Genomic DNA, 26475 nt, shown 5'->3' with positions numbered 1-26475 from the left:
AAGAAATTCCCTTCAATAAGGTAAAAGAAATAGTCTCAACAACTCCAGTTCTCAAGTACTGTGGTATGAACAACCCCTCAATGATCAGTACGGATGAAAGCAATTATGTCCTAGGTCATGTATTGTTGCAACAACATGGCTCTGAGTGGAAGCCAGTTGCATTTTGCTCTTGCACATTCACAAAAGCAGAAAACTAATGTGCACTGATTAAAAAGTTATGGGCATGTGAGAACTTTTCATATATCAGTGAAAACAAAACAAGTCCTCACAGATAAGACCATAAATAGCTTATAACCGTCATCAGTGGAAAAAACCTGGATCAAGCACCCCTGAGATGCCAATGTCTCTTGATTAGGTTAATGTGATTAAACCCAATTGCTAAATATATTCCTGGGAAAAATCTGGTAGTAGCAGACACTCTGGCATGGAGACCAGCATTGCACCCAGCTACCTGTGAGCTCAAAGATGATGTAAAGGTGTATGTGGATGCATCCAGACCAGTATCAGAAAAGAAACTACACCTGCTACAAAAACTACACCTGCTACACCTGTTACTGTTACTCACACATTCTTGTCAACTGTTGGAAATAGGCCATCCTGATTATCACTACAAAAGGTTTTTTTTCCTCCTGCTGATAATAGCTCACCTTAACTGATTACTCTCATTATAGTGGGTATGGCAACACCCATTTTTTCATGGGGGGGGTGTGTGTGTATGTATCTCTTTCTTCTCCTATTGTAATTTCCACTGCATGCATCCGATGAAGTGGGTTTTAGCCCATGAAAGCTTATGCTCAAATAAATTTGTTAATCTCTAAGGTGCCACAAGTACTCCTCGTTCTTTTTACCATCATGACTGACACTCCCTCCATCTCCCTATTAGAATGGAGTTACTTCATCCTAATCATGAGAAATGTCTTAATCAGGCCAGGCTAGAGTGAGGATGCCAGATGACATCACCACATCCACCAGCTCCAGCTAAATCCCAAACACCATTTGGGATGCAAGTCTCTCTCTCTCTCTCTCTCACACACACACCACATTCTTTTCCTTCCTCACCTTACTACTTCTTGTCCTACTTGTGGCACCTTAGAGGTTAACAAATTCTTTTGCCCTCTGTCTAATAAGAGACTGGCTTAGATGGCCAGACTTTATATTTTTCAAAATTGCTGTGAGTCTGTAAGACAGAAAGAGACAGCTAAAAGCAATGTCCTAAACAGCCCAAGGCTGGTATGAATTTGCCAGGTCTTGGAGTTGCTGATAAGACCCTCTAGTTTTCCAGCAGTGAGGTTTCAAGTGTGTCAACACCAGAGGCAGAAACTATATTTTCTATCTTTGCTGTTCTTTTCTTTCCCTTTTGTGTGTATTGTCTTGTTTTGCCTGCTAGGAAATGGGAGCGGCCTTTAACACCAATAGCTCCAGCCAGTGGTGAACTGGAGCCGGTTTGCGCAAACCGACTGTTAAATTTTGAAGCTGGTTTAGAACCGATTGTTAAAGGGGTGGGCAAAATCTGGATGTGGCCCACGGGACCATCCTGTCTGGCCCACCTGAGCTGTCAGCTGGGGAGGCTCCCCTGAGAATCCGGTTTTTAATTTTTACTCACCCAGTGGCGCTCCGGGTCTTTGGCGGCACTTCTGTGGCTGGTCCTTCAGTGCCACCAAAGATCCTGAGCGAGTGAGAGAAGTGCCGCCGAAGATCCAGAATGACTGAAGGAACCGGTTCTTCAACTTTTGGCAGCTCATCATTGGCTCCAGCCCCTCTTAACTACTTTCTTCTCTTTTCCCCACCAGAATGGTATTGAAGGTGGTAATTACTATGTAAGAGCCTGCCAGCCAAATGGGCTCTTCCTTCTAAAGAATCCCTCCAGCTCAAGGAGAAGGGAATGAGGGATATTGTTAAAATGAAGGTCTTACTTAATGCTTTACATTTCAAATGCTTTAACTATTTTTCCTTCTTTTCTGTATCTTTAATAAAAGATTAAAAAAGGTTTTTAATGGTGTTTGTGCCATGGTACTAAGCAGGCTGAAGTGTCTGTGTACCAAACCCTGAACCTTGTTTAATATTGGACAGCTCCAGGCTCATTAACATCTTTGGGCCCCTTTATTCCATCTAACTACATATAAGTCTCCAGCCTGAGGTCCACTGCCACCTTAAACTTCTACTCCAGCCCCACACCCTGAGTTTCCTCCACACTATCATGTTTTGCAGACTTTGAACAATTCAGGGGTTGGCTGACCCGTGTCACGGGAGATAAACAATAGTACATGGAATGGTCAAATATACCCTCTGCATTCCTTCACTCCAGTCTAATCATGGCCCACACATGCAAAACACACTAGAGGCTGATTATTGTGTTGTATGTTTGGATGGCTGCCTTCCTGGTTTTTACATTGTCATTTCATATTTAAATGTTTAAAATGAAGTGCTGAATTTGCACACAAGGCTTTATTAGCAATTTTTGTTATATGTAATAAAATTGAATTTCATCACAATAAACCATAAATTGTGGATTGAAGAACCTGGCCAGTTTTTATAAAGTGCATTAAAAAAATCTCCATAAATTTCAGCATAATGCAATACACTGTGGATACAAACACAATAAAAATGTTCACAAAACTCAGAATATACAGTACAAATTCTTTTTAAAATGTCCGCAGAGCTTCCCTGTTCCCAGAAACTCTACACTTACAACTACCATTTCATTCCCCCTCATGCATGGGACCATACAAATCCCATTATGAGGCTACACAAAGCTCTCCTGATTTCTGTTGGAAGTGTGGATCCAGCCCCAGTAATGACGGATACATTTTCTGGTTGTGTGTACTGGTTCAGCAATCCAGCAGTGTCTGGAGTCCATTCCTGGCGAAAAGGTTCTCCTTTGTCCTTGCAGACACTGTGGCTTGCTGTGTTCTGCACAATAATATGGTTGGCATTGACAACACATGCATCCAAATGGCTCAGAAAGCCATGCGAAAGGGATGTCAAGTTGCCAAATGCACATTCCATCACCCTCTTACAGCTGAGTGTGTAGCTGACCCTTCTTTTGGCAGGCCCTTTGAAATTAGGGTATGGTTTCATAAGCCATGGCAAAAAGAGGAAAGTGGGTCCCTAGAACAGCAGTGGGGACAATGAATTACATTGTTACAAATGGAGTCAATGGAAATAATGTCCCTGTTTGCCCATGAAGTTAAAGTCCCAGTCTCCAGAAAATCCTGGCATCATGCAGTTTTCTAGTACATCCCACCTTAGTGTCCACCTCTGTGGTTGACGGGGGCCTGTGTGACAATGGAGTAGTACCCTTTGCCGTTTATGCACTCATATGCTCCTTGCAACATTAAGCACGAGTCCCATCAATAGCCTCAGTGTAGTTTGGAAACCCCATTCTCTCAAAGCAGCAATTAAATCAGGAACATTTGTAAAGCCCTTTGGATAAACTACAATCCTGATCATCTCAGAAACCTCTGCCACAAGACAGTTGGCTTGCCAACTCCAAACTGGTTAACTATGCACCTGAAGCAGTATGGGATGGCCAGCATCCAGAAAGGTATAGCGACCCACTTCTGGACTGCCCTTGTCTCCCACATGTGTGTATCCTTGCACTGGAGGGTTGGGACAAGCTGATCACAAACCTCCAGGAAGGTCAGCTTCTTCAAGCAAAAGTTCTGGAGCCACTGCTGGTCTTCGTAAGTCCACATGATGACTTGATCCCACCAGTCTGTTTGTGGCCCTGCAACAGAACCATCAGTCTACATTTGGAGAATGAGCAGTTAGGGCAATAAGTATGAGTGGCATCAGCTGGGTTTCAGCTGGCATGTCCCTATCATCCTCAAGTGGTGCCTTCAGTAGGTCAAATATCACTGCCAAAATGTCCACCAGCATCTCATAGGTGAGCTGACTGATTCTCAAAATAGGAGTGAAAGTGTGAGCTGGGGAAGTTCTTCCACCGGGTTTGGATTCATGTTGATAACTCTAGCTGCTGGTAATGTGCGGACCCAAGAATGGCTTGGCTGCATGTGATGGCGGGCTCAGACCACTAAAATCCTGCAGGATAGACAAATTCTCCTACACTCTTTGACGAACCAAGCCCTGGAGTGGATACAGCTAGGAGCCTGGTAGTATGTTGGGATATGCCCCTAGCAGCAGCAGGTCTGACTCGACTAGTCACAGTGCAGTATTGCATCAGCATGGTTGTGAGGACAGGGTGAAGCCTAGATTTTCAATGCAGTGTGAACACTCAAGGGCAGACTTGGAAACACCAAGTCTGCAGGTATGGGTGCCATAGATCTGGATTTACTAGGCAGTGTAGACAGCCAGATTCTTCTGTTTATCTACAGATCAAGTAGAGACTGGGCAGTGATAATGCAGTCCTTCCCACACTGCTCTAACAATTTGTTTTTTCTACCTGTAGGCAATTTGCTTGTTCAGTTTGCAAGAAAGACCTCATATTCTAGACAACACATTAGACCTAAGTTACCTGATTGATCCATGATGCATAATGTGGAGAGAACCCGAGTTCTGTGTCTCCAAGACCTGTCTCTAGCTCTTCCCAATGTATTGGCACCCTAAGCCCAGGGAAGCATGAGACCCAAGAGAACGCCACTACTGTGCATCTTAGTGGGTGTGCAGTGGGAAGTGTGTGGCTGGTCAACAGACCTTCTGCCACTGCAGGACATGGCACATTCCTACACGGTGCTTGAGGCTACATCTACGCTATGAGCTAGGAGTGCGATTCCTCTGCTCACGTACACAGTCAGGCTAGCTCAATGAGAGCTATTGTCAGTATAAATAGCAACGTAGCCATGGCAGCACGGATAGTGGCAGTGGAGGCATGGCTGAGCTGTGCCGAGTACAAACCTGCCTGAGGTCAGGAACCAGGAGTCAAACCAAGCAGAGGAACAGGGCTGGAGCAGGGCAGTAACAAGACTGGGAACAAGACAGGCCCAGGAACAATCGCAGCTGTGAATGTAAGCATTGAGCAGCCACTGGCCAAGTAGTACTGCTGGGTTTAAGATGAGTCCTGGCAATGCTGCGCAGCCAATCAGGCCATTAGGGGCTTCAGCTGTGGTTAGCTAGCTGATCCCAGGCCCAGCTGTAGGGCTCATTCCTGATAGATGGTGCAGGAGTGAGGCCCTCTCTCTCTCTCTCTATGTCCACCAGTGTGCTGCCCTTCTGGAAATTGTATAAACTAAAGTAAAGTTTTAAAAAGGAGATTAGCATAGAAAAAATACAATAAGTACAGAATTCATTGTTATTTAGTTTGATATTAATTTCACATTATTTCACACTGCTGCCACACTTATTTTCAGTGTGCTAGAGATTTGTGAGCTGAAAATGCTCAGCTGCATTTTAGAAGTTGGAGAGAGGAAAAAACGATTACTTACCTCTCGTAACTGTTGTTCTTAGAGATGTGTTGCTCGTGTCCGTTCTTCGAGATGTGTTGCCCATGTCCATTCCAATAGGTATGTGCATGCGCTGCGTGCACGATCGCTGGAAAGCTTTTATCTTAGCAGTACCTGTCGGGTCGGCTGTTGAGACCCCTGGAGTGGTGCCTTCATAGCGATGTATATATGACCCTGCCGACCTGACACCTGGTCAGTTCCTTCTTGCCGGAATACTCTGACAGTGGGTAGGCGGGCAGGATTTGAAATGGACATGAGCAACACATCTCAAAGAGCAACAGTTATGGGAGGTAAGTAACCATTTTTTCTTCTTCGAGTGATTGCTCATGTGCATTCCAATAGGTGACTTCCAAGCAGTTGCCTAGGGGGAGAGGTCAGAGTTCACTTGATGGCTGAACGTAGGACTGCCCTACCGAAGGCAGCATCATCCCTCGCCTGCTGGGTAATGGCATAGTGTGAAGCGAAGGTGTGGACGGAAGACCACATTGGGGCCTTGCAGTTATCCTGGATAGGGACCTACTCCAGAAATGCCGTGGACGCTGCCTGCACTGTGGTAGAGTGTACCGTGATGGAGGGGCTGGAACTTTAGCCATGTCATAGCAAGTCCTGATACAGGACGTGTTCCATGACAAAATGTGCTGTGATGAGATCGGAAGCCCCCTCATTCTTTCTGTGATGGTAATAAAGAGCTGTGGTGATTTATGAAACGGCTTAGTGTGTTCAATGTAAAGTGCCAAGGCACATCTAACGTCTTCCATAACACATAGGGAATGGAACATGTGCTCCCTGTTAGTGACATAGGGTTTAGGAAAGAACACAGGTAAAAATATATATCTTGGTTCACATGAAACTGGGATACAACCTTAGGGAGAAATGCAGAGTGAGGGCATAGCTGCACCTTGTCCTCATAGAATACCGTATAAGGAGGTTTGGAGGTCAGTGCTCTGAGCTCGGAGCCCTTCTAGCGGAGGTTATAGCCACCAGAAAGGCCACCTTCCAGGAGAGGTAGGACAGAGGACAGGTAGCCATGAGCTCAAAAGGGGGCTCCATGAGAGAGAACAGGACTAGGTTGAGGTCCCACTAGGGAACGGGCCGACGTATAGGGGGATAAAGTCTGTCCAAGCCCTTAAGAAACCTGCTTACCATAAGGTTACCAAACACTGACCCACCCGCCCTTCCCGGGTGAAAGGCCAAAATGGTGGCAAGGTGTACCCTCAGGGATATCATCCCTAACCACTGGTGCTTGAGATATAACAGATAGTACAAAATAAGGGGAATTGGGGCCGATTGTGGCTCAACTCCTCTTTGTCGAGACCAAATGGAGAAACGCTTCCACTTAGCCAGGTAAGTGGCTTGAGTGGAGGGTTTCCTACTTCCTAACAGGACTTCCCTCACTGAGTCCGAGCACTGAAGCTCAAGAGGGCTCAGCCATGCAGCTTCCATGCCATAAGGTGGAGGGACTCCAGGTTGGGGTGTTGCAGATGGCCATAGTCCTGTGTGATTAGGCTCAGACAGACAGGGAGTGCTACTGGTCTGACCACTGAGAGGTTCACTGAGAGCATGGTGAACCAGTGCTGGCGAGGCCATGCCGGTGCTATGAGGATCAAAGAAGCCCTGTCCTGATGAGTCTTGAGGAGCACCCTGTGTATGAGGGGGAATGGCGGGAATGCGTACAGCAGGTGACCCGTCCATGACAGGTGAAAGGCATCCGGGCTGTGATTCAGAAAGGAACAAAACTTCTGGCACTTCCTGTTGTCCCATGTTACGAACAGGTCCATGTGCGGAGATCCCCACCTCTGGAAAATCAAGCGAGTGATATCCAGTCTGAAGGACCATTCGTGACAGTGGAACGAGCAACTGAGTCGAATGGCTAGCTTGTTTTGCACCCCTGGAAGGTACAACACCTGTAGGTGTAGAGAGTGGGTGATGCAGAAGTCCCACAGCGTGAGGGCTTCCTGACATAGGGGAGAAGAGTGAGCACCACCCTGTTTGTTTATATAGAACATGGCTGCAGTATTGTCTGTGAGCACTGATATGCATGTGCCCTAGAGGTGGGTCTGGAACGCTTGGCATGCTTGGCAAACCACCCTCAGCTCCCTTACGTTGATGTGCAACGATAGCTCTGTATGGGACCAGAGGCCCTGGGTTCTGATGTTGCCCAGATGTGCTCCCCAACTGAGCGCCGAGGCATCCGAGACCAGGGAGAGTGTAGGTTGGGGTTTGGCAAAGGGTACTCCCACACACACCAGCTGTGGTTGTAGCCACCAGTGGAGAGAGTTGAGAACTTGAGGCAGGAGGGTCACTACTGAGTCCAGCGAGTCCCTGTCCTGTCTGTGCACTTGTGCTAACCATGCCTGGAGAGGTCAAAGGCACAGCCTGGCATGCTGTACTACGTATGTACAGGCTGCCATGTGTCCCAATAATCTCATGCAATTTCTGGCCATAGTTGTGGGAAAGTGGTGCAGGGTCTTGATAATGTCCGTGAGTGCTTTGAAGCGCAGTTCTGGAAGAAACGCCCTCATCTGCGTGGAGTCCAAGAGAGCTCCTATGAACTCTATTCTTTGCGTGGGGGTCAGTGTGGACTTGGGCTCGTTCAACATAAGTCCCAGCCTGCGAAACATCGCCCTGGTCAGGGACACATGATCTGCCATCCATTCCTGGGAATTGGCTTTGATGAGCCAGTTGTCCAGATACGGCAATACCTGCACCTGGCGCTTGTGGAGGAAGGCCGCCATAACCACCACACACTTGGTGAACACTCTGGGGGTCCTTGAGAGGCCAAAAGGGAGCACCCTGAACGGATAGTGTTGACTACTGGCTACGAATCTGAGGAAGCGCCTGTGGGCTGGGATAATGGAAATACACATCCTTCAAGTCGAGGGTGGCGTACCTAGATCCGGGGAGGGAATGATGGCAGCCAGAGACACCATGCGAAACTTCACCTTCTTTATGAACGTGTTGAGGTCTCATAGGTCCAGGATAGGCCAAAGCCCGCCCTTGGCCTTGGGGATAAGGAAATAGTGAGAGTAGAACCCTTTTCCCCTGAATTCCTGAGAAACCTCCTCTATTGCCCCTAGAGCTAGAAGCTACTGCACCTCCTGCAAAAGGAGCTGCTCGTGAGAGGGGTCCCTGAAGAGGGACGGGGAAGGGAGGGAGGAGGGAAGAGAACTGAATATCCCGCCCCTACCGTGCTGAGGACACAGCGGTCTGACATGATCGGAGACCAAGCATGGTAGAAGCAGGAGAGTCAGTTCACAAAGGGGCGGGGGAAGGATCCAAGATGGCCACTGGTGCATTGTCATCGGATGCATCTTCAAAAGTGTGGCTTTGGTTGAACCCTGGCTTTGGCCCGAGGAGGACTCCGGAGGGCACCTCCTATTATTCCTGCCCCTTCTCCTTGGTGGATCTCACCTAAGGGGCCCCGGGTAGAAACGGGACGGGGGCTGAGGCCTAAAGGGCTTTCTCTGAGGCACTGTGTGTAGCCCCAGAGACTTCAGAGTTGCCTGCAAGTCCTTCAGGGTATGCAGGTGCGTCTCCGTATTTTGGGCAAACTGGCCCTCACATTCAAAGGGGAGGTTCTGTATTGTGTTTTAGACCTCAGGTGGAATCCCCGAAACCTGAAGCCACGCACTGCGCCTCATAGCGATGGCGGTGGCCATGGTTCTAGCCGCAGAGTCTGCTGTGTCCAGGACTGCCTGGAGGGCAGTTCTAGAGCCTACTCTGCCATTCTGAAGAATCGCAGCAAACTCTTTGTGAGAGTCGACCGTGATTAACTCCTGGAACTTAGTCAACAAGCTCCAGGAATTAAAAGCGTAGCGACTCAGCACTGCCTGCTGGTTCACTACTCGAAGCTGGAGCCCCGCCGTTGAATAAATTTTACAGCTGAAGAGATCAAGCTTCTTGGCGTCCCATGACTTAGGAGTGGGTCCTCGCTGTCCCTGGTGCTCTTTGTGGTTTGCCACATCAACCACCTGAGTCCCCGGCTGGGGGTGGGTAAAAAGGTGCTCATAGCCCTTCTGTGACACAAAATAGCGTCTCTCAACCCCTTTAGTGGTATGGAGCCTGGGGTCTGCCAGAGCACCCTAGTGTTGTTCTGAATTGTCCTTATGAGGAGCAGGGCCACTCTAGAAGGACCTTTGGGAGTGAGGATGTCCACCAATCGGATCCAAGTCCTCCATAACCTCCTCTGCCTGGAGGTTAAGATTTACGGCCACCCTCCTAAGCAGGTCCTGGTGGGTCTTGATGTCCATTAGTAGTAGGGTGATGGAGGTGCCTGCCACCGCCTCCTCCAGCAAGGAGGAGGAAGAGGTTCCTGGGACAAGGTTTTCCTGTCCTTCCAGTTCTCTGGAGGTTGGGTCGGGTACCTCGGAACTCCCTGCAACCAGAGATGGCTCCAGTGTCACCAACATTGGTGCAGAAGGAGCTGCGCATGCCTGTGGTTGCTCAGCAGCCCTGTCCCGTATGAGGTCCTCAGGAGTCCTAGGGGTGTAGCATGCCAGTGACGTTGCTGATGGTGGGGCACGGGGTGCCAATGCTACTGATACCGGCCTGGATCCTTGACCCTGAGCTTGGTGGTAGGCCCAAGGGGTTCAGAAGGGCTACTGGGTAGGGCCCTGCCACTGGGTGGCCAGGTGACGGCCGGTGCCGGTTGCTCCGCTGGCCTACGGTGCCAGGGGCGGTGGTGGCTATGCCAGGAGACAAAAGACTCGGCCTCTGACTCTGATGAGTACTCTGTACCCGACCGCAGGGATGCGGAGCCAGACGGTGCCGGGGAGTGGTATCGCAGGGACTGCAATCGGCACCGCAACATCGTGGGGTTCCCGCAATGATGAATTAACAGTTGTGCCGCCATTGGTGCTGCCACCATCAGTGCCACAACCAATGTTGGAGCCGTCTGTGGTGTCAGGCTTGACGCCACAGTCAGTGCCGTCACCGGTCCTACTGGTGCCTAAGTTTGTGAAGCCGGGACCTGCTGTGATGTTCTCTGTTCCTACTACCATTTCTAAGGGGAGGGCCGGGGTGTGTGTGTGTGTGTGCGCGTGTGTGCGTGCGCGGAATTCAGGTTGCACAGCTGAATACTGGGTAAAGTAGCACTTTAAGTTTGTATTTCCTGTATTTCACAAGGTGGTGTCTCTTTCACTGATGCAAATACATTCTCTCCCTCAGGAAGGGGTTGTTTAAGATTTGAGAGAAAATAACTGAAGGCAATCTGCTTTCCTTGCCATACGTGAAGCCAACTGAGAAAGACAATATCTGCACAAGACAGAAAAGGAAATTTTCTGTTTATGTTTTGCTCTCCCTTCCCTTTTAGCCCACAGGAAATTACTCACCTCTGCCACCCACCGGCCTCCCTCAGATTTCTCAGCTGGAGCGACACTGCAGTTTCAGTGGCAAGGGAGTGCCACTACAGATGGGGGGAGTTTGGAAAGCATATTTTAATTTCTGTATTCATTCAAGTCAAGCACTACTAAGCTGACTAGGCCGTGTTTATGGGGATTGCAAGAACTGAGCTGGAACCAAGAAATCTGTTCCTCTTGAAGCCTTTTGAAAGCTGTCAGATTTTCAGTCACACTGAACAGATTGACAGAGCCAGAAGAGTACCCAGAAGTCACCTACTACAGGACAGGCCCAACAAAGAAAATAACAGAACGCCACTAGCCATCACCTTCAGCCCTCAACTAAAACCTCTCCAACGCATCATCAAGGATCTACAACCCATCCTGAAGGACGACCCATCACTCTCACAGATCTTGGGAGACAGGCCAGTCCTTGCTTACAGACAGACCCCCAATCTGAAGCAAATACTCACCAGCAACCACACACCGCACAACAGAACCACTAACCCAGGAACCTATCCTTGCAACAAAGCCCGTTGCCAACTCTGTCCACATATCTATTCAGGGGATACCATCATAGGGCCTAATCACATCAGCCACACTATCAGAGGCTCGTTCACCTGCGCATCTACCAATGTGATATATGCCATCGTGTGCCAGCAATGCCCCCCTGCCATGTACATTGGTCAAACTGGACAGTCTCTACGTAAAAGAATAAATGGACACAAATCAGATGTCAAGAATTATAACATTCAAAAAACAATTGGAGAACACTTCAATCTCTCTGCTCACTCGATTACAGACCTGAGGGTGGCTATTCTTCAACAAAAAACTTCAAAAACAGACTCCAGCGAGAGACTGCGGAATTGGAATTAATTTGTAAACTGGATACAATTAACTTAGGCTTGAATAGAGACTGGGAATGCATGAGTCATTACACAAAGTAAAACTATTTCCCCATGTTATTTCTCCCCCCCACCCCACTCTCCACCGTTCCTCAGATGTTCTTGTTAACTGCTGGAAATAGCCTACCTTGTCACCATGAAAGGTTTTCCTCCCTCTCCCCCTGCTGCTGGTGATGGCTCATCTTAAGTGATCACTCTCCTTACAGTGTGTATGATAAAACCCATTGTTTCATGTTCTCTGTGTGTGTGTATATAAATCTCCCCTCTGTATTTTCCACCAAATGCATCCGATGAAGTGAGCTGTAGCTCACGAAAGCTTATGCTCAAATAAATTTGTTAGTCTCTAAGGTGCCACAAATACTCCTTTTCTTTTAGTTAGTTAGTACCCACTAACTCTCCTTCCCCCCCCCCATGGCCACCCTGACTAGTCCCTTAGAATGTGTGCTAATTACTTATTCTAAACTATTGGTTGGACCTTGTATTTAGCTGTGACACACCCAGTACCTTTCCCAGACCTGAGGAAGAGCAGTGTGTAGCTCAAAAGCTTGTCTGTCTCACCAACAGAAGTTGGTCCAGTAAAAGATATTACTTTATTGTCTGGGGGGAAAAAAAGTCATGTTGCATTGTTTTAAATGAAACAGCAACCCAACTGCTTTGGATAGGGTACGCAGGTAGGTGCAACCACTCCACAACTTGTAAAATAAATAAGAGCTAGTTCGCCACCAGTTTATCCCTAAAACAAAGGATCTGTGGGGTCTATTCATTTTTTTATTTATTTTTTTTTAAGTCAGTGATAAGCATTGTTGGCCAAGCCCCTCGCCCTCCTCTCCCCAGCACACCCTCTTTCAGATGATCTTCATTACAACTGAAGAGCCAGAGTTTTCTCTATAGTCTGCTACCAGAACTGTGGGCTTGTCTATGCCAAGCCTGCAAACAAAAAAGCACCACTTTAGTTAAAGGTTTCAGAGTAGCAGCCGTGTTAGTCTGTATTCGCAAAAAGAAAAGGAGTACTTGTGGCACCTTAGAGACTAACAAATTTATTAGAGCATAAGCTTTCGTGAGCTACAGCTCACTTCATCGGATGCATCCGATGAAGTGAGCTGTAGCTCACGAAAGCTTATGCTCTAATAAATTTGTTAGTCTCTAAGGTGCCACAAGTACTCCTTTTCTTTTAGTTAAAGGTGTGATTTTAATTCACTACAATTTAATGTTTGGGGACTCGTTAGTTTAAACCAGGTTTAAACTGAGATTTAGTTTGCTCCTGTAAATTTTAAACCAGATTTAGAATTAATAGAAAAGGGTCTATAGATTTAACTTAAAACTAGGATGACAACTGGGTTTCTGCAAGCCCTATATTGGGAAAGTTTGAACCAGTGTAACTCCAGGTACATCCACACAGCAGTTGGGGGTGTGAATGACAGTTCATGTAGATATACCATGTTACCTGTAATCTAGGTAGCTCACTAAAAATAGCACTGAGGACACGGTGGCAAGTGCTCCAGCACAGGCTGTGCAAGCATGCCTGAGCCCTCTGGCTACAGCTAGCTTGAGCAGCCTGCGCTGAAGCAGGTTGTGAGGGTGGATTAGATGGACTTGTCGACCAAAACAAAAGACTCTCATAACTCATTTCACACAGGACAAAACAGCTTTCTGCTGCAGATTACTTTTGATCATTGGTAACTTGCATTGGCTTTGAACTAGAGACCGAAAGCTGGAGGATCTACAATCCCTGAAATCATCAAGATTTCCTTTTTTCTGCTTTTTGCATGTTTTACTGCTATAGGATTTTACACAGCCCCCCCCCCCCACACACACACAAAGAAATATGGGTTTGGCCTCATACCATTGTGGTATGGAGTTATATCAATATAGTTCAAGAGAATAGCCCTCAAACTGTTGGTCTTAGAACAGGAATAGTTTTGGGTTTTCAAAGGCACTTCTAACTAAATTGAAAATAAAAAGTCCTCTGCTGATATAAAGTCAATTACAATCAAATTTGAAAATGCTAAAGTTTGGTGGGTGAACAGAGTTTTAACCTTTAATGTTTGTTGGCAAGGAAAACTGTCTGTCAAGAACTTAGACACCATAAACAGGACCCCATTTTTCTATGTGCTTATTAGCTGTACCGAGGTAGCAATGAAGGTGTCATCACGTTTATTAGGACCAGTCAATGAGGGGAGAGTGAATGAACAGAGCAATCACAAGGCATTGATGTGGGATGTAACCAAGCAGCCACATCTATTGCATTTAAATCCAATTTATTTGCATTTATCTGTTACTTTTTGATAGTAACCTGGTATGTATTTGACAGTCCGATTGGTACTGAAGGAGAGGAGCATCAGAATTTGAGAATTACTGGACTCAGGTTATGTGAATTGTAATTTTCTAATTAAAAATGTGATCGCTTATCCTTATGAAAAATCTGTTATATATGTTGTTATATTGGGATTGCCTAATAAAAATCATAGCTTAAAAGAAAAAAGTCCAGGAGATTGTCCAACAAAGTATCCTGCTAATATTAATAGCACATAGGAATTGTGGTAATGTCAGTATAATTGTTACCATACTGGAATGAAAGCATCATTTAAACAGCAATTGAACTGCTCTGATTTGCCAAGGCCTGGAAACTATACTATTGCATCTTTAAATCTAATCTATGAATGGCACTTTAACATAAAGGACAGTATACTTGTGACCCATTTGGGAGACAAGACATTTTTTTAAAAATCCAAAAATTATAATTAAAATTTGATGAGCATTGTAAACATATACCTATAAAAACAGATTTAAGTGATCCAAGTTTTAATCCATGTGTATTTCTAGAATTACTGTGTTAAAAGAGTGACATGCACACCTGAAAATATTTTCATGAAATTCAGATAGTGGGATCATCTGAAGCCTATTTATCATGTATTTTCATCAAGTTTATGCAGCAGAATGTGTTACATAAAAAGACAATCAGATGGGATCAGAGTACTATACTTTTATATTATTTTCTATCTCTAATCTGAGTGAGGCAAAGCACATTCTTAAAAAGAATTAACTGGTTTAATGTTTTGGATCTGGGAACTGATTTGCATTATATAAGCAAATAGAGTGTTATGGACCCAGTGCTAATTCTTTTGAATGTGGCATAATCTAGCATAGTTGACAGTTTAGATTTAAGAAAGGCCAATGGCTTCAATAGGAGGCATGCTGCAGATCAAGAAAGAAACACTAGCAGGTCAGAAAGAGGGTATGTGAACAGGTGCTTGTTTTAATTATATACAGTTTCATATATGGCAACTAAAAATACTAACTTGAAAGTAAACTAAAGTCTCTCTGTTCTTCACCAATCTGTCAGATATTTGGACATGAGGATAGTTTATAGGCTATGTCTGGGCTAGCTATGTAACACTGCATTTGAAAATTGCTTGTGTGTAAACAGACTATTTATATAAACTAAACAAGTCTGTTTGACACCATTTACAGATATGGCAAAATATGGTTCCTACATCACAGAATTTACAGTCTCAATCTAGACTACTACTGATTAGGGAAGACTATTTATCTCTGAACACAATGAATTTGGACTGCAGTGTGAAATACGTAGTCAAACAACACAGATTTTTAAGAGATGAAAAGTTTATTTAAAAACTGCCAACTTTTAGCAAAAAACAATTTTACACTATTTTCAATTTTCTACAGAAATACAATAACTTATAGCTGCGCTTAGTATATTCTCTCGCTAGTACATATAAAAACAAGTCTACAGATAAATACGTGGAAAATTCATTCTGCCAGCCACCGCCAATAAAATTGTATCTGTAATTTTGGAAGACGTCTGCATAGGATAGGTTAGAATTCCCTGGGTGGTATTTAATATATTTTTGTACTACTGGGATAATGTTTAAAAAAATTATATATAATTAGCATGCAATACAAAATAGCTGAGAAAAAACAAGATATAATTTAGTGTTCAAACTGGAAAACAATGTTAGGATACTGTCTTATGTTTCTAACCAGACATCATTTTACATGGTGTAGAATTTCAACTTCTCTTCACAACAAAACTCAATGTATAAGGGATCTGAATTTATAAGGAATTAAAATTATACCCAATGGGACCCTCTTACATGTAGAACACATGAAGAAGGTGTGTTGGGGCTAACCACAGTGGAAGAAATTATCCATTACTAGATTCTTACAGTATGAGTCAAGTTCTCAAATAAACTTGAAGTAGCTACATTTAAAAAAGAAAATCACCACTGTTACCTAATTGAGTGATTATGAGATGACAAGTACAAAGACATCTGTGCAGTTTATTACACCATAAAATAAAATATTTACTGTGCACTTCAAGAACAATAAAACTAAAGCCAATCAACATTTGCTAAAATCCCAAGCAACCAAGATAAAATCCAAGGTATCTAATGCCCAGGACCCTCTATACATCCAACTTCCCACAGCATGCATTTAACATTGAACTCGGACGTCAAGCTTTATGCAGTCCATCAATAATACTGTCTTAAAACTAGGTTTAAGACTTGTACTGCATCTTACTCCAAGATTCACACACATGCATACACCACATTTCAGTTTCTTAACACTGATGTCCACAGTGAACTCTACCATATGTCTAGCAGCAGAATGTGACATCAGAGTATCCCTAAAGAAGGTTGGCAAGGTGTCAGATACAACTAGCAACTACTATCCTAAAGATTTTTATTACTGTTTTTAGATCAGATTTTAAAATTACTCCCCTTTCCCTCTTGGCAATCCCAGGGCAATTGTCAAAAACCCTTTCTCTGCTATTAAAAACTAACAAAATTTAGTTGCTTCTACAGCTGTTGCATACGGGAAGCTTCCAGTACCCCACTCCCTCTCTAGTTGTCTTTTAAGAACAATAAGAACTAGCAACCTTAATTTTTTCCTTAAGGATGATACAAACTGATAAATACCACACCAGGAACAATACTGTTTTCCATGAGAGCCTGGTTTACGATCACACAAAACAATTAACTTAAGACAGCTGAGACATTTATAATGCATCACATTAAACATTTTATTGTCACCATCAGGTAATGGTTTATCATCTTTTATCTCCAGTATGGGCCCAACCCTGCACCATTAAAGTCAATGGGAGTTTTGCCATTGGCTTTAAACAGGTACAGAAACAGGCCCTATCTGCTGTAGCAGATTAAGGGCCAGATCCTGCCACCCGTATTCACATGAGTGAAGTTTTGCAGGATCAGGCCTAATGTAGCTTTTATCCAGTTATTACAGACCCTTAAAAAGGCCTCAAGCTTAATAATGAACTCAAAAGTTATGTGTACAAACACTGCACGTACACATTTACAATTTCTTTCAGATCCTCCCAGTCTCCCTTTCAGCAGCCAAAGGTGGGAAGTGTCCAAAAAGATTTTCAGAAGGTGCTCAACATTTTCGTAAAACCAGGCCCTTTTAAAGGAAGTTCTCAAGCTCAGTACCTAAAAATGGAGGCATCCAAAATCATTGGCACTTTTGAAAATCTTGTCCGATGTGGTTTTTTTTTTATTTTAAAAAAGCACCCATTAGAAAATACCAAAAACTAAGAAGTACAGCACCCAAAGATACTGTTTCATGGATGTTTTCAATCACTCACAATAACTACTTAGTTGCCTTTCTTCCACAAGAGGAAGCAGAGGGGATTATGCAAGAGAGTTTGTAACCACAGATCTTGAAGCACCTCATTCACAACATGCCTCTCTTGGAATGCTCTCCAGGCGTGCTCTTTGGGATTCCAGGTCAATAGATGGGGGAGGCTTGCCAAAGTCCACCAGATTCACTCATCCAAACCTCAGAGCCCAGTCTGCAGTAATTTATGCTCTTTGCCCCCACCTTCACAGTTTGGAACAGTCTCCCAGGGCATCCAAGGTTGGCAGTGCCCTTGGAAACAGCTCCTGTAGAAGCTGTACTGTTCAGGAACTTGTGGAAGTGAGATGGGCTGGACAGCAGTGGCAAAAGAAAGGATCTCTGAGAATGCCCTTTACCTTCAGCAATCCCTGAAGTTGGCAGAGATCTTGGAAGATTTACTGGTTAAGGGGTGGTGTAGTGGAACCCCCAGTTTCTTCTACAGGGCAGCAAACAGCCCCTATGGAAGATCTGCCATTCACAAAGCCTCAAGTACCTTATCCAAGAATAACCCAAATGTAGGAGAGTTGGGCCCTTCATTACAAGAAGGGATTTATGCTGGGCACAACAGTCTTCTCTTCCTAGTTATTATAGTGTACATATCATGGATTATTTATTCATACCTGGCTTCTTACTTCTGACTGTGTTCAAGGAATCTCTCTCTTTACTGATCTACAGTGGTATTCTCTTAAAGGAATTTATCTTGTAATAAAAAGGTAAGCACTGGAGGAAAAATTACTTCTTTACATTTATTATTCTGTGGAACACTAACAATTTATGTGCATTGTTTTATTCCCACCATCATACTATTTAAACTGTTTTGTCACCATGTATTCCTAGTGCCATCAACCTTATTTTTAACCTAATTTATCTGCACCAAACAATGTGCAGAGTATTTAAGACAATGATAGTTGTATATCCAACAAATATGAAAGTTTCTGATAAAATGCAATCTTTTGGCTAAAAGTTGCTTACATAAAAGAACAGTATTTTTTCTAATGATATGACAGCCATAAAAGTGATTTTTTTCCCTATCTCTCTCTCCTAATTAGGTTAAAATTTTGTGAGACCAAATTGATCGTTTTGCTTTATAAAATTATATGGCAGTTCACACGGGTACTACAATACTGACCTACATATTTGCAGTACCACAGATCCCATTGCTACCTAAAACCACTCTCTCATTTTTCAACATTCCCAAGCACACCGTTACAAAATGGGAACACTGCATTAAATGTAGCCACTTCACAAAGTAAAAACCTGGACAAATGGGAATGGTCGCAGTATGTATATTTTGCCTTGTAAGAAACACTTTTATTCTGATATTTTATGTCACTTATGACACTTGCAATACTAGACAATGAGAATCTATACTATACATTTAATCTATTCATAATGCATCTGTATAGGAAACCAATCTGTAGTATCTAGGCACTAACATTCACATTTTATATGAATTGTTAACAGTCTTCCAAGAAAACCTACCTTGCCTCACCATAATCCTATTCCATTCAGAAAATTCAATGTGCACAACATACAGATATGTTCATGTTTGTTTTTTTTAAAACCATCTATTTACTAGGATTATGAGCCGGTTCCATACAGTACAGATAAAAATGCTTGAACAAACAGTTTTCTGTAAAGAGTTCTGCTCTTTAGTCAAGCTGTAAGGTACATAAACATTCAATGTCTAACTGATAAATAAAAACCTTTTGCCTCACAAAACAGGTTTGATTCTAGTGTTCAGAGTCAAAACAGGGTTTAGAAAAGTCAAAATATATATGTCAACAGATACAAAATAGATACATTTACCCTGGTTTTCTAAAGCCTGGCCCTGTGAGGTGCTGAGTGCATTCAACTCCCATTCACATCAATGGGACACGAGTGCACTTGGGAGCTACACAAGAGGTACCCAACAACTTTCAGGATGAGGCCCCTTGTTTCCTGATAAATCACTATAGCAAGTTAAGATACAGAGTAAAGTTTGTGTACAGAAAGTGAATATTGGGGGCAAATGGGAAAGGCAGGCCTAAAGCAGGTACCTAACTACAGTTTTAGCTAGTGACTATATACAATACTATTCTAGACTAAAAATGTTAAGAGTTAGTTATACGTTTATCACTTATACTTTTTATTAACCATTGACTATAAACTGTAAAAATGTGCCCTAATTCACAAAAATAATCTATGCCCTGAGAAATAACGTTACACACTAAGTAAAAGCCACAAGGAAGTATCAGGTTTATAATCACTGACTGTAGTAACATTTTGAAAGCATAAACTGACTACAAAGAATTTTCTTGGAAGCACTAATTTCTTCCGTTTGACTGCAATACAGTGCTCTGTCAGAGGAAATAGTTGATGAGAGTCTATGCAAATTATATAGTTTTCCAACTTTCAGAACTACTTGAATTATTTTACTTTCTCTAGATTTGTTTAGTTTAAAAAAAAAAAAAACCCAAACCCCTCCCCGCCCCCCCAAAAAACTCTTAAGGGAAACTAAATGGCCTAACAGATAAAGCTTTTGCTTTTCAGCTTTGAAATGGGGATCTGGGTTTAGCCTGAGCTTGTGAATGAGCCTGATGAACACCACTTAAGGGCACTATCGGAGCATTTTGGGAGGCAGTCAGTTATCCTTATGTTAAATGAGGCCACCTCCCCATAGCTTCCTTACATTCTTTGTTAGTTGGGGAAAAAGGGACAAGCAATTCAGAATGAACCATTCTCTGAGCACAATGGGAAAGAGATGGAAAACCACTGTAGACAATACAGTGGCCTTGTTTTGTTACTAAACTGCATTTTAAGAGCATTTGAAAATTATGGGGGGTTTTTCTTTATATTTAACATCAAAGTTGATAAGACTAAGTTGTAAGGAAAGAACCTCAAATAAAGGGGAAAATAGCAAACATGCTAGTCACATCTGCCTTTCACTCCATTGATCTCAAGGTCTCTGTAGAACATGGGTTCTCAAACTGGGGATCATGACCCCACAGGGGGTTGCAAAGTGGTTACATGGGGATCCTGAGCTGTCAGCTCCATGAGGCTGAGAATCCCGAGCCCTCAATAAATTAAATTACCCCCCACCCCGTTTTTAATTTATAAGGGGGTGGTCACACCCCGAGGCTTGCTGTGTAAAAGGGGTCACCGATACAAAAAGTTTGAAAACCACTGCTGTAGAAGATTTGAGTCTGACGGTTTATTTTTTAAATTATAGTATAAAGGACCAAAGAGTTCAGGATCAGTTCTGTAATGTGGAAGCAGCACTACAGGCTTATAAGGGGAAAAAAGGCCTTGTCCAGAAGTTTGATCATGAAATCCCTGCAGCCCAAATGTTAAATTATCCGGCAATTGCTGTATTTTGTTCATTTTTAAAATACACATTCTTAAAAGATTTGATTGCTGAATTTGACTGTGTAGACAAGGCCCCTTCAAGACCCTTTGATTCTGGTTGTCAAGATTATACAGTACTGTTTAAAGATTCATTAAATGACTGACTTTAAGGTAAAGAGTGAGAAAAATACTCCTATGCATAAATTTCTAACACAAAACACTGAAATGCTTTAGCTAGTTTCAGTTGAAAAAACAGAATCCAAACTTTCTTACTATTAATTCTTTACTATGCTCTTTTATTTTATAAACCAGTGCTATATAAGGTAGCTATACAACTAGTCATAAATTAGTCACTGGACTGAAAATTCAATTGTCCCCTATTAAAACAATGAAAATATTTCTAAGACTATAAGCATTCAGCCACGCACTGTAGTCATCCATCACTACAGTCATCAGTATGTTTTGCCCTACTGATTACACCAGAAAAAAACAATTGCTGATGCAATAGTAGGTAATGCACATTACAGCAGAGAACACTACACATCATTTAAAAATGTGATGGTTCATTTTGACTTGATTGAAAATAAAATTAACCACTTTTAGAGTTCCAAATGACATTCATTTCTCAAAGCCTTCAATTCATTTTCAGTACAAAGATGTTGCTATAAGACTGAGTCAGTGCACGAAAAAGGTTTGTACCAATGTAAATGCCATACAATACAATAAAGGACAGAATTAACACTTACTGAAACTTAAAAAGGACACTGACAGTTTACTGCTGGATAAAGCCGGATTTATATCTGTATTACTCATTCTTATGATTCTTTTAAAGGGTAAGTGTTTGGTGCTGCATGGCTGCAGTTAGGTGTTTCACCGAGCAAAACCCTCATTAAATTATTGAGTTAGAATGTTCTGACCTATTGGCACAAATGCCAAATACAGTGTTACTTAATACTGAAGAGCTGTGCTCAGTAACTTTTATGTATGTTAATTACCAATGGCCTGAAGTCTAATAATTTTTACTGCTATTTATTGTATTCCTCCTTCCCCCAATTAGGACTTTAAAGAAACCAGTCAAATTAAATTAAGTGGTCATGTTTGTGAAAGTTCATGGTTACAAGACATCACAAAATTCTAAATCTGAAAATATACTCCCAAGGAATTACTTTAACCACTTCAGATAAAAGGCTAAGGGGCACTGACATCTTAAACAAATATTTTTAAGGTGAATATATTTCCTTTTTCTATGTTTCTACCACCACCGTAGGTTTTCAAGATGAAAAGAAGTTTTAAAAATGTATTTTCTTTTCACTGGTGATGCTGTTGGTTTAGTTTTTAGATTTCTCTCAACCTGGAAAAAATGCAACTCATTGAAGTCAATTTCACTTTTGCCTACAGTTTCCCCATGCCACCCACCAACCCAATGTTGGGTCCTCAATACTGCAAGGTTTATGTAATGCAAACCTGCAGGAAATGGTTATTTTGTTTACTAATGTAACTATTTTCTTTGGAATTTTAAAGCAATCATGGAAATATTTTCATCAGACTTACACTTTCTTAAAAAAAAGTTAAAAAAAAAATCTACAATTTCAGTTGACAGCATCCCTTTAAAACTTTTAAAAAAACCCTGCCACAACAAAAAAACAACAACACTTTACTCCAAGACCTACTGGAGCACCTTTAAAATATGAAAATGCATATAGTTCCATAAGGACCAAATTCTGTCTTCCATACACATATGCATAATTCCCAGTGACATCAAAAAGGAGTTGCACACAAGTATCAAAGAACAGAGTTTGACCGTGTTTATGATAATGGAAGGGCTGTCAAATTCAAGATCAGAATATGTCTACTATATAGCTCTAGGGAGCTAACTGAGACTTCAGTCCAACATAAATTTATAATGGATTTCAACTCATGTCCGATCACCCACCCTTGATAGTCTCTCCCTCTGCCCCTCCAAAATCTTACACTATGGTACAAGCAGAAGACTGCATTCTCCCCCCAAAATAATAATTTTCTACTTCACAAGGCACAAATTCTCCTCACTTTTCACCCTCCTCCATACCTTTCTATTAAACAGGTAATTGTGAAAAGATAAAACTGAAAGAGACAAAATGAAGGACTTTAAATGTAATTTTAGGATTGACAATATAATCTGTAATAAACTACAGTGCTAGGCAGTGTCACACTTTCTGGGCACCCAGCAGTCACCAAGTACATACAATTTGAAATGTCTCTATGAACTTATTGTAGTCACAGAGTAGCTATGAATAGAAGCTCCAAGTCATAGGAGGCAGCAATCTCTGCAGAGTTAAAAATACAGGAGGAGTTTAAATTTAGAGACCTTGTTTAAACAATGCTTGCTGTTTCCTGAATGACCTATTGGTTGCCCTTTTCTCAGAAGATTCAATTACATCGCTAAAGCCAAACATACCATACAAGGGGTCTATTTCCCCTTTGACATGCAAGAGTAACTCCAACAATGGGAGACTTAAAAGGGAGGTGGGACAACAGGAATCCTATATATTCCCAGTGCTTTTCTACTGCTCATAGTATTCTCTGAGCAGCAAGAGCAGCAGCATGTTGGGGAAGTACTTGATGCAAGGCAAGAAAAACAAAGAGGGATTGTGGCAAAGGATCTCTCCTGAAGCTCTGGCTCCTCTTAGCTAGTCTGCTCTGTTTGAAACAGGGGTAAAAAGTTGCCTTAGTGCAAAGGTTCACTTTATACTGGCACAATGCTTCTACATGAGGGCTTCGCACTGGCAAGATTACACTGATGAAGCTACACTGGTACAGAAGTCCCTCATGTAGAGTTCTGAGAAAATGCCAGTACAAGTATTTATACATACCTGCACTGGTAGCCAAAAGGAAAGTCAGGATCAAAACTACCCTGAAACTGTATAAATTGTCCTTCCAGCACACATATACTTGAGGGGTTGAATGGGGAAAGGTCCTCTGACAGAGAAGAAATATGAAATTGATGCCCTGCTTTGTGGGAGGAAGCAATGCACAAGCATGGAGGGGAAGAGACCCTGCACATTTTAAACAGTACTAAAACTGTCAGCATAACTCCTTTTTATCTCATCATCTAAGATATTCATATGTTCTTAGTTTTTCTATAGCTTTTTAAAGTGTGATTTAGTGGGCTTTGTGGGACTCTGTAGTGTATATAATACATTCAGAAATTTAAATAGCGTTTCTAACTCTGGCTTATTGAGGTAAAAAATAAAAAAGTATGACATAAGTGAATGAACTTCGCTAATAAATCCTGCACATTTAGCTTTAACCATACTTCTTCACTGTGTGTGAGAAACTTGGTTCATTTTCCTGCCTCAACCAGTGAGTATCTGACTTGACAAAGTCAATTTAGTAGGTTTTGATATCAACCATGTACAATAGATGTGTGAGGCAAATAAAAGACCACAGACAATAACAAAAAGCACAATTCCAGTACTGTAGTAATATTCGCACTTGCAAATAATGAAAAGGGGAACTGAAGGCAGAAACACTGCAGCTTGATCTTTGACAGATAGGCAGCAATTCAGAAGTAATAATTCTTATTGAAAAACCTGACTCCGCCGGCTTTGGTTAAGAGTCATTACCAGCATTCACTGTGGTAGAGAAGAATAATTTGGAAGGTGGTTCACGTTACAATGAAAAATCCACTTAATTGTTTTCCAGACATTCCATTTGGATCAAAATTTTAAACTTTAAAAAACAAAAGCCCCATTGTTCATAGTTAGGGCCCTAACAAATTCATGGTTCATTTGGTCAATTTCAGTCATAGGATTTTAAAAATCATAAATTTCATGACTTCAACTATTTAAATCTGAAATTTCACGGGGTGTTGTAATTGTAGGGGTCTGACCCAAAAAGGAGTTGTGGGGAAGGGACCGCAAGATTATTGTAGGGGGGTCTGCAGTACTGCTACCCTTACTTCTGTGGTGCTGCCTTCAGAGCTGAGCAGCTGGACAGCGGTGGCTGCTGACTAGGAGCTCAGCTCTGAAGGCTGCAGTGCAGAAGAAAAGATGGCATGGCATGGTATTGCCACCCTTCTGCACTGCTGTTGGCAGGCTGTTGCCTTCAGAGCAGGGCGCCCGGCCAAGACCCACCACTCTCCAGCTGCCCAGTTCTGAAAGCAGCATAGAAGGGTGGCAATACCGTGATCACCCTAAAATAACCTTGGGACTCCCCTGCAACTCCTTTTTGAGTCAGGGCCCCCAATTTGAGAAACGTTGGTGTCCCTCGTGAAATCTGTATAGTATAGGGTAAAAGCACATAAGAGACCAGATTTCATGGTCCATGACGCATTTTTCATAGGCGTGAATTTGGTAGGACCCTATTCGTAGTCCATGTTAAAATAAAAAAAAGTTTAAGGACGACAATGGTATGATATGAAGTTGCCACAAGTAAAAATATAAATTGTTAATTTTTTAAAAAAGGTTTAAAGAAAAAAAGAAAAACTACATTTGCTTAATAAAAAGCCATGCCAGATTTTTTTAATAAATAAAATGAAATATTACTTTGTATATGAATTTTAGCACTGACCACAAAGAAAGGTGAGAAGCACATGGGTAGCCAACACTTGCAACCATGACATGCACGTGTTTGATAAGAGAATATTGCACTAAAAGAGGAACCCTGAAGGTTGTAAACTTCCTTCATGGACCTAGAAAAGTAACTAGCCATTTCCTGTATGCAGTAGCAAACCTGGCCTGCTCTACATCTCTGCAAGTTGCTAAAATGTTATCAATGAACCTGTATTCCATTTCCAAGCCAAGAGAGTCCTGTATAGGGGCACGCTTCAGGCGTTTGATTTCTTGAGTATAGCCTTGTTTGCTTGAATCATTTAAACCATCAACATCCATGGCATGAGTCACATGACTGACTGCTGTACTGGGGTGTGAATTATTCAAAGTTCCATCACTGCTGTCCACAGATGTCAACCGTACATTTGGAAGAGGAAGTTTGTTGTTTAAATGGTGCTGAAGGTAGAACACATGCCGTCTTCAAAGGAAAATCGGGGAGGAAAAAAAAAAAGTTACACACTAAAAAAAATAAATAAAATCAAGCTGCTGCCACAACTAAAGATATTAAAGTAATTGAAATTACATTTCAATGTGCCCTCTGAGCAAACCCCACCCCAAAAATCAGCTTATTTTTGCAAAGGTGGGAAAAAAGGGATGATTTCCTGTTAGACAATGGAATATGAAGCCTTTCACTTCTCTACAATTGATCTAAATAGTAACCAAAAATTATTACCGTTCAACTGCTGGTACTTGACATACCTCTCAGCTGAGCGGGTAGCTTCACGTCACTTCCTTGTGATGCAAACATCGGAGCACTACAACCACTATCACATTTGACATTTTGAGCAACAAGCTCAGCAGACTTCAAGCACTGAGAATTTAGACTGAGTTCCTTAAGTCCAGGTGGAGATACATGCTTCCTTTCATTGCCCATGAAGTGTACTGTTGCTGCCCATGTTGTACCCGTCCCCAAATTAAAACAGAAGACTTCTGTCTCCAGGAGACTTATGTTAATCTAGTGTGTTCACTAGCATTGCTTACCAAGCCCCACAGCAGGTGTGCACTTGTAACCAATTAATCAGTGCACGTGTTCCACTCTGTGCCAGATCCACAGAGGATATGGGTCTCTTACAACTTTCAGCTAAAGATCCCGATTCTTCAGCTCAAGCAATAAAAAGTCATGCTTTCAGGTCAGAGGTTCCCAGCTCAAAATGCTAATGTCAGGATGGAGGCTGTCACAAACATAAAGCAGGGATTTGATTCGGAGAAATGTCTACACATACACAGTAACTTTTTTCAACAATTTTCCATATTTTCAGTG

The 26475-nt window shown here is 42.5% G+C and overlaps 1 protein-coding gene across 2 annotated transcripts in view; it reads right to left on the bottom strand.

The window, feature by feature from the left end:
- The window catches only part of PTAR1 (protein prenyltransferase alpha subunit repeat containing 1), a 74154-nt gene that overhangs the window by 9476 nt on the left and 38203 nt on the right, over positions 1-26475 (bottom strand). The window contains exon 7 of one of the 2 annotated variants that reach the window (XM_038401378.2): positions 15247-25632. The exons of the other annotated variant lie outside the window; for it this stretch is intronic. Within the exon in view, the coding sequence (XP_038257306.1) occupies positions 25287-25632 (346 nt within the window). The 3' untranslated portion in view covers positions 15247-25286. Of the gene's footprint in view, positions 1-15246; positions 25633-26475 lie in introns of those variants that run through there. 2 annotated transcript variants of the gene reach the window in all.

This window comes from Dermochelys coriacea, chromosome 5 (assembly GCF_009764565.3).
Source record: "Dermochelys coriacea isolate rDerCor1 chromosome 5, rDerCor1.pri.v4, whole genome shotgun sequence".
NCBI classification, from domain to species: domain Eukaryota; kingdom Metazoa; phylum Chordata; order Testudines; family Dermochelyidae; genus Dermochelys; species Dermochelys coriacea.
Note: the sequence above shows the minus strand (reverse complement) of the source record. Positions and strands in the feature narration are given on the sequence as shown.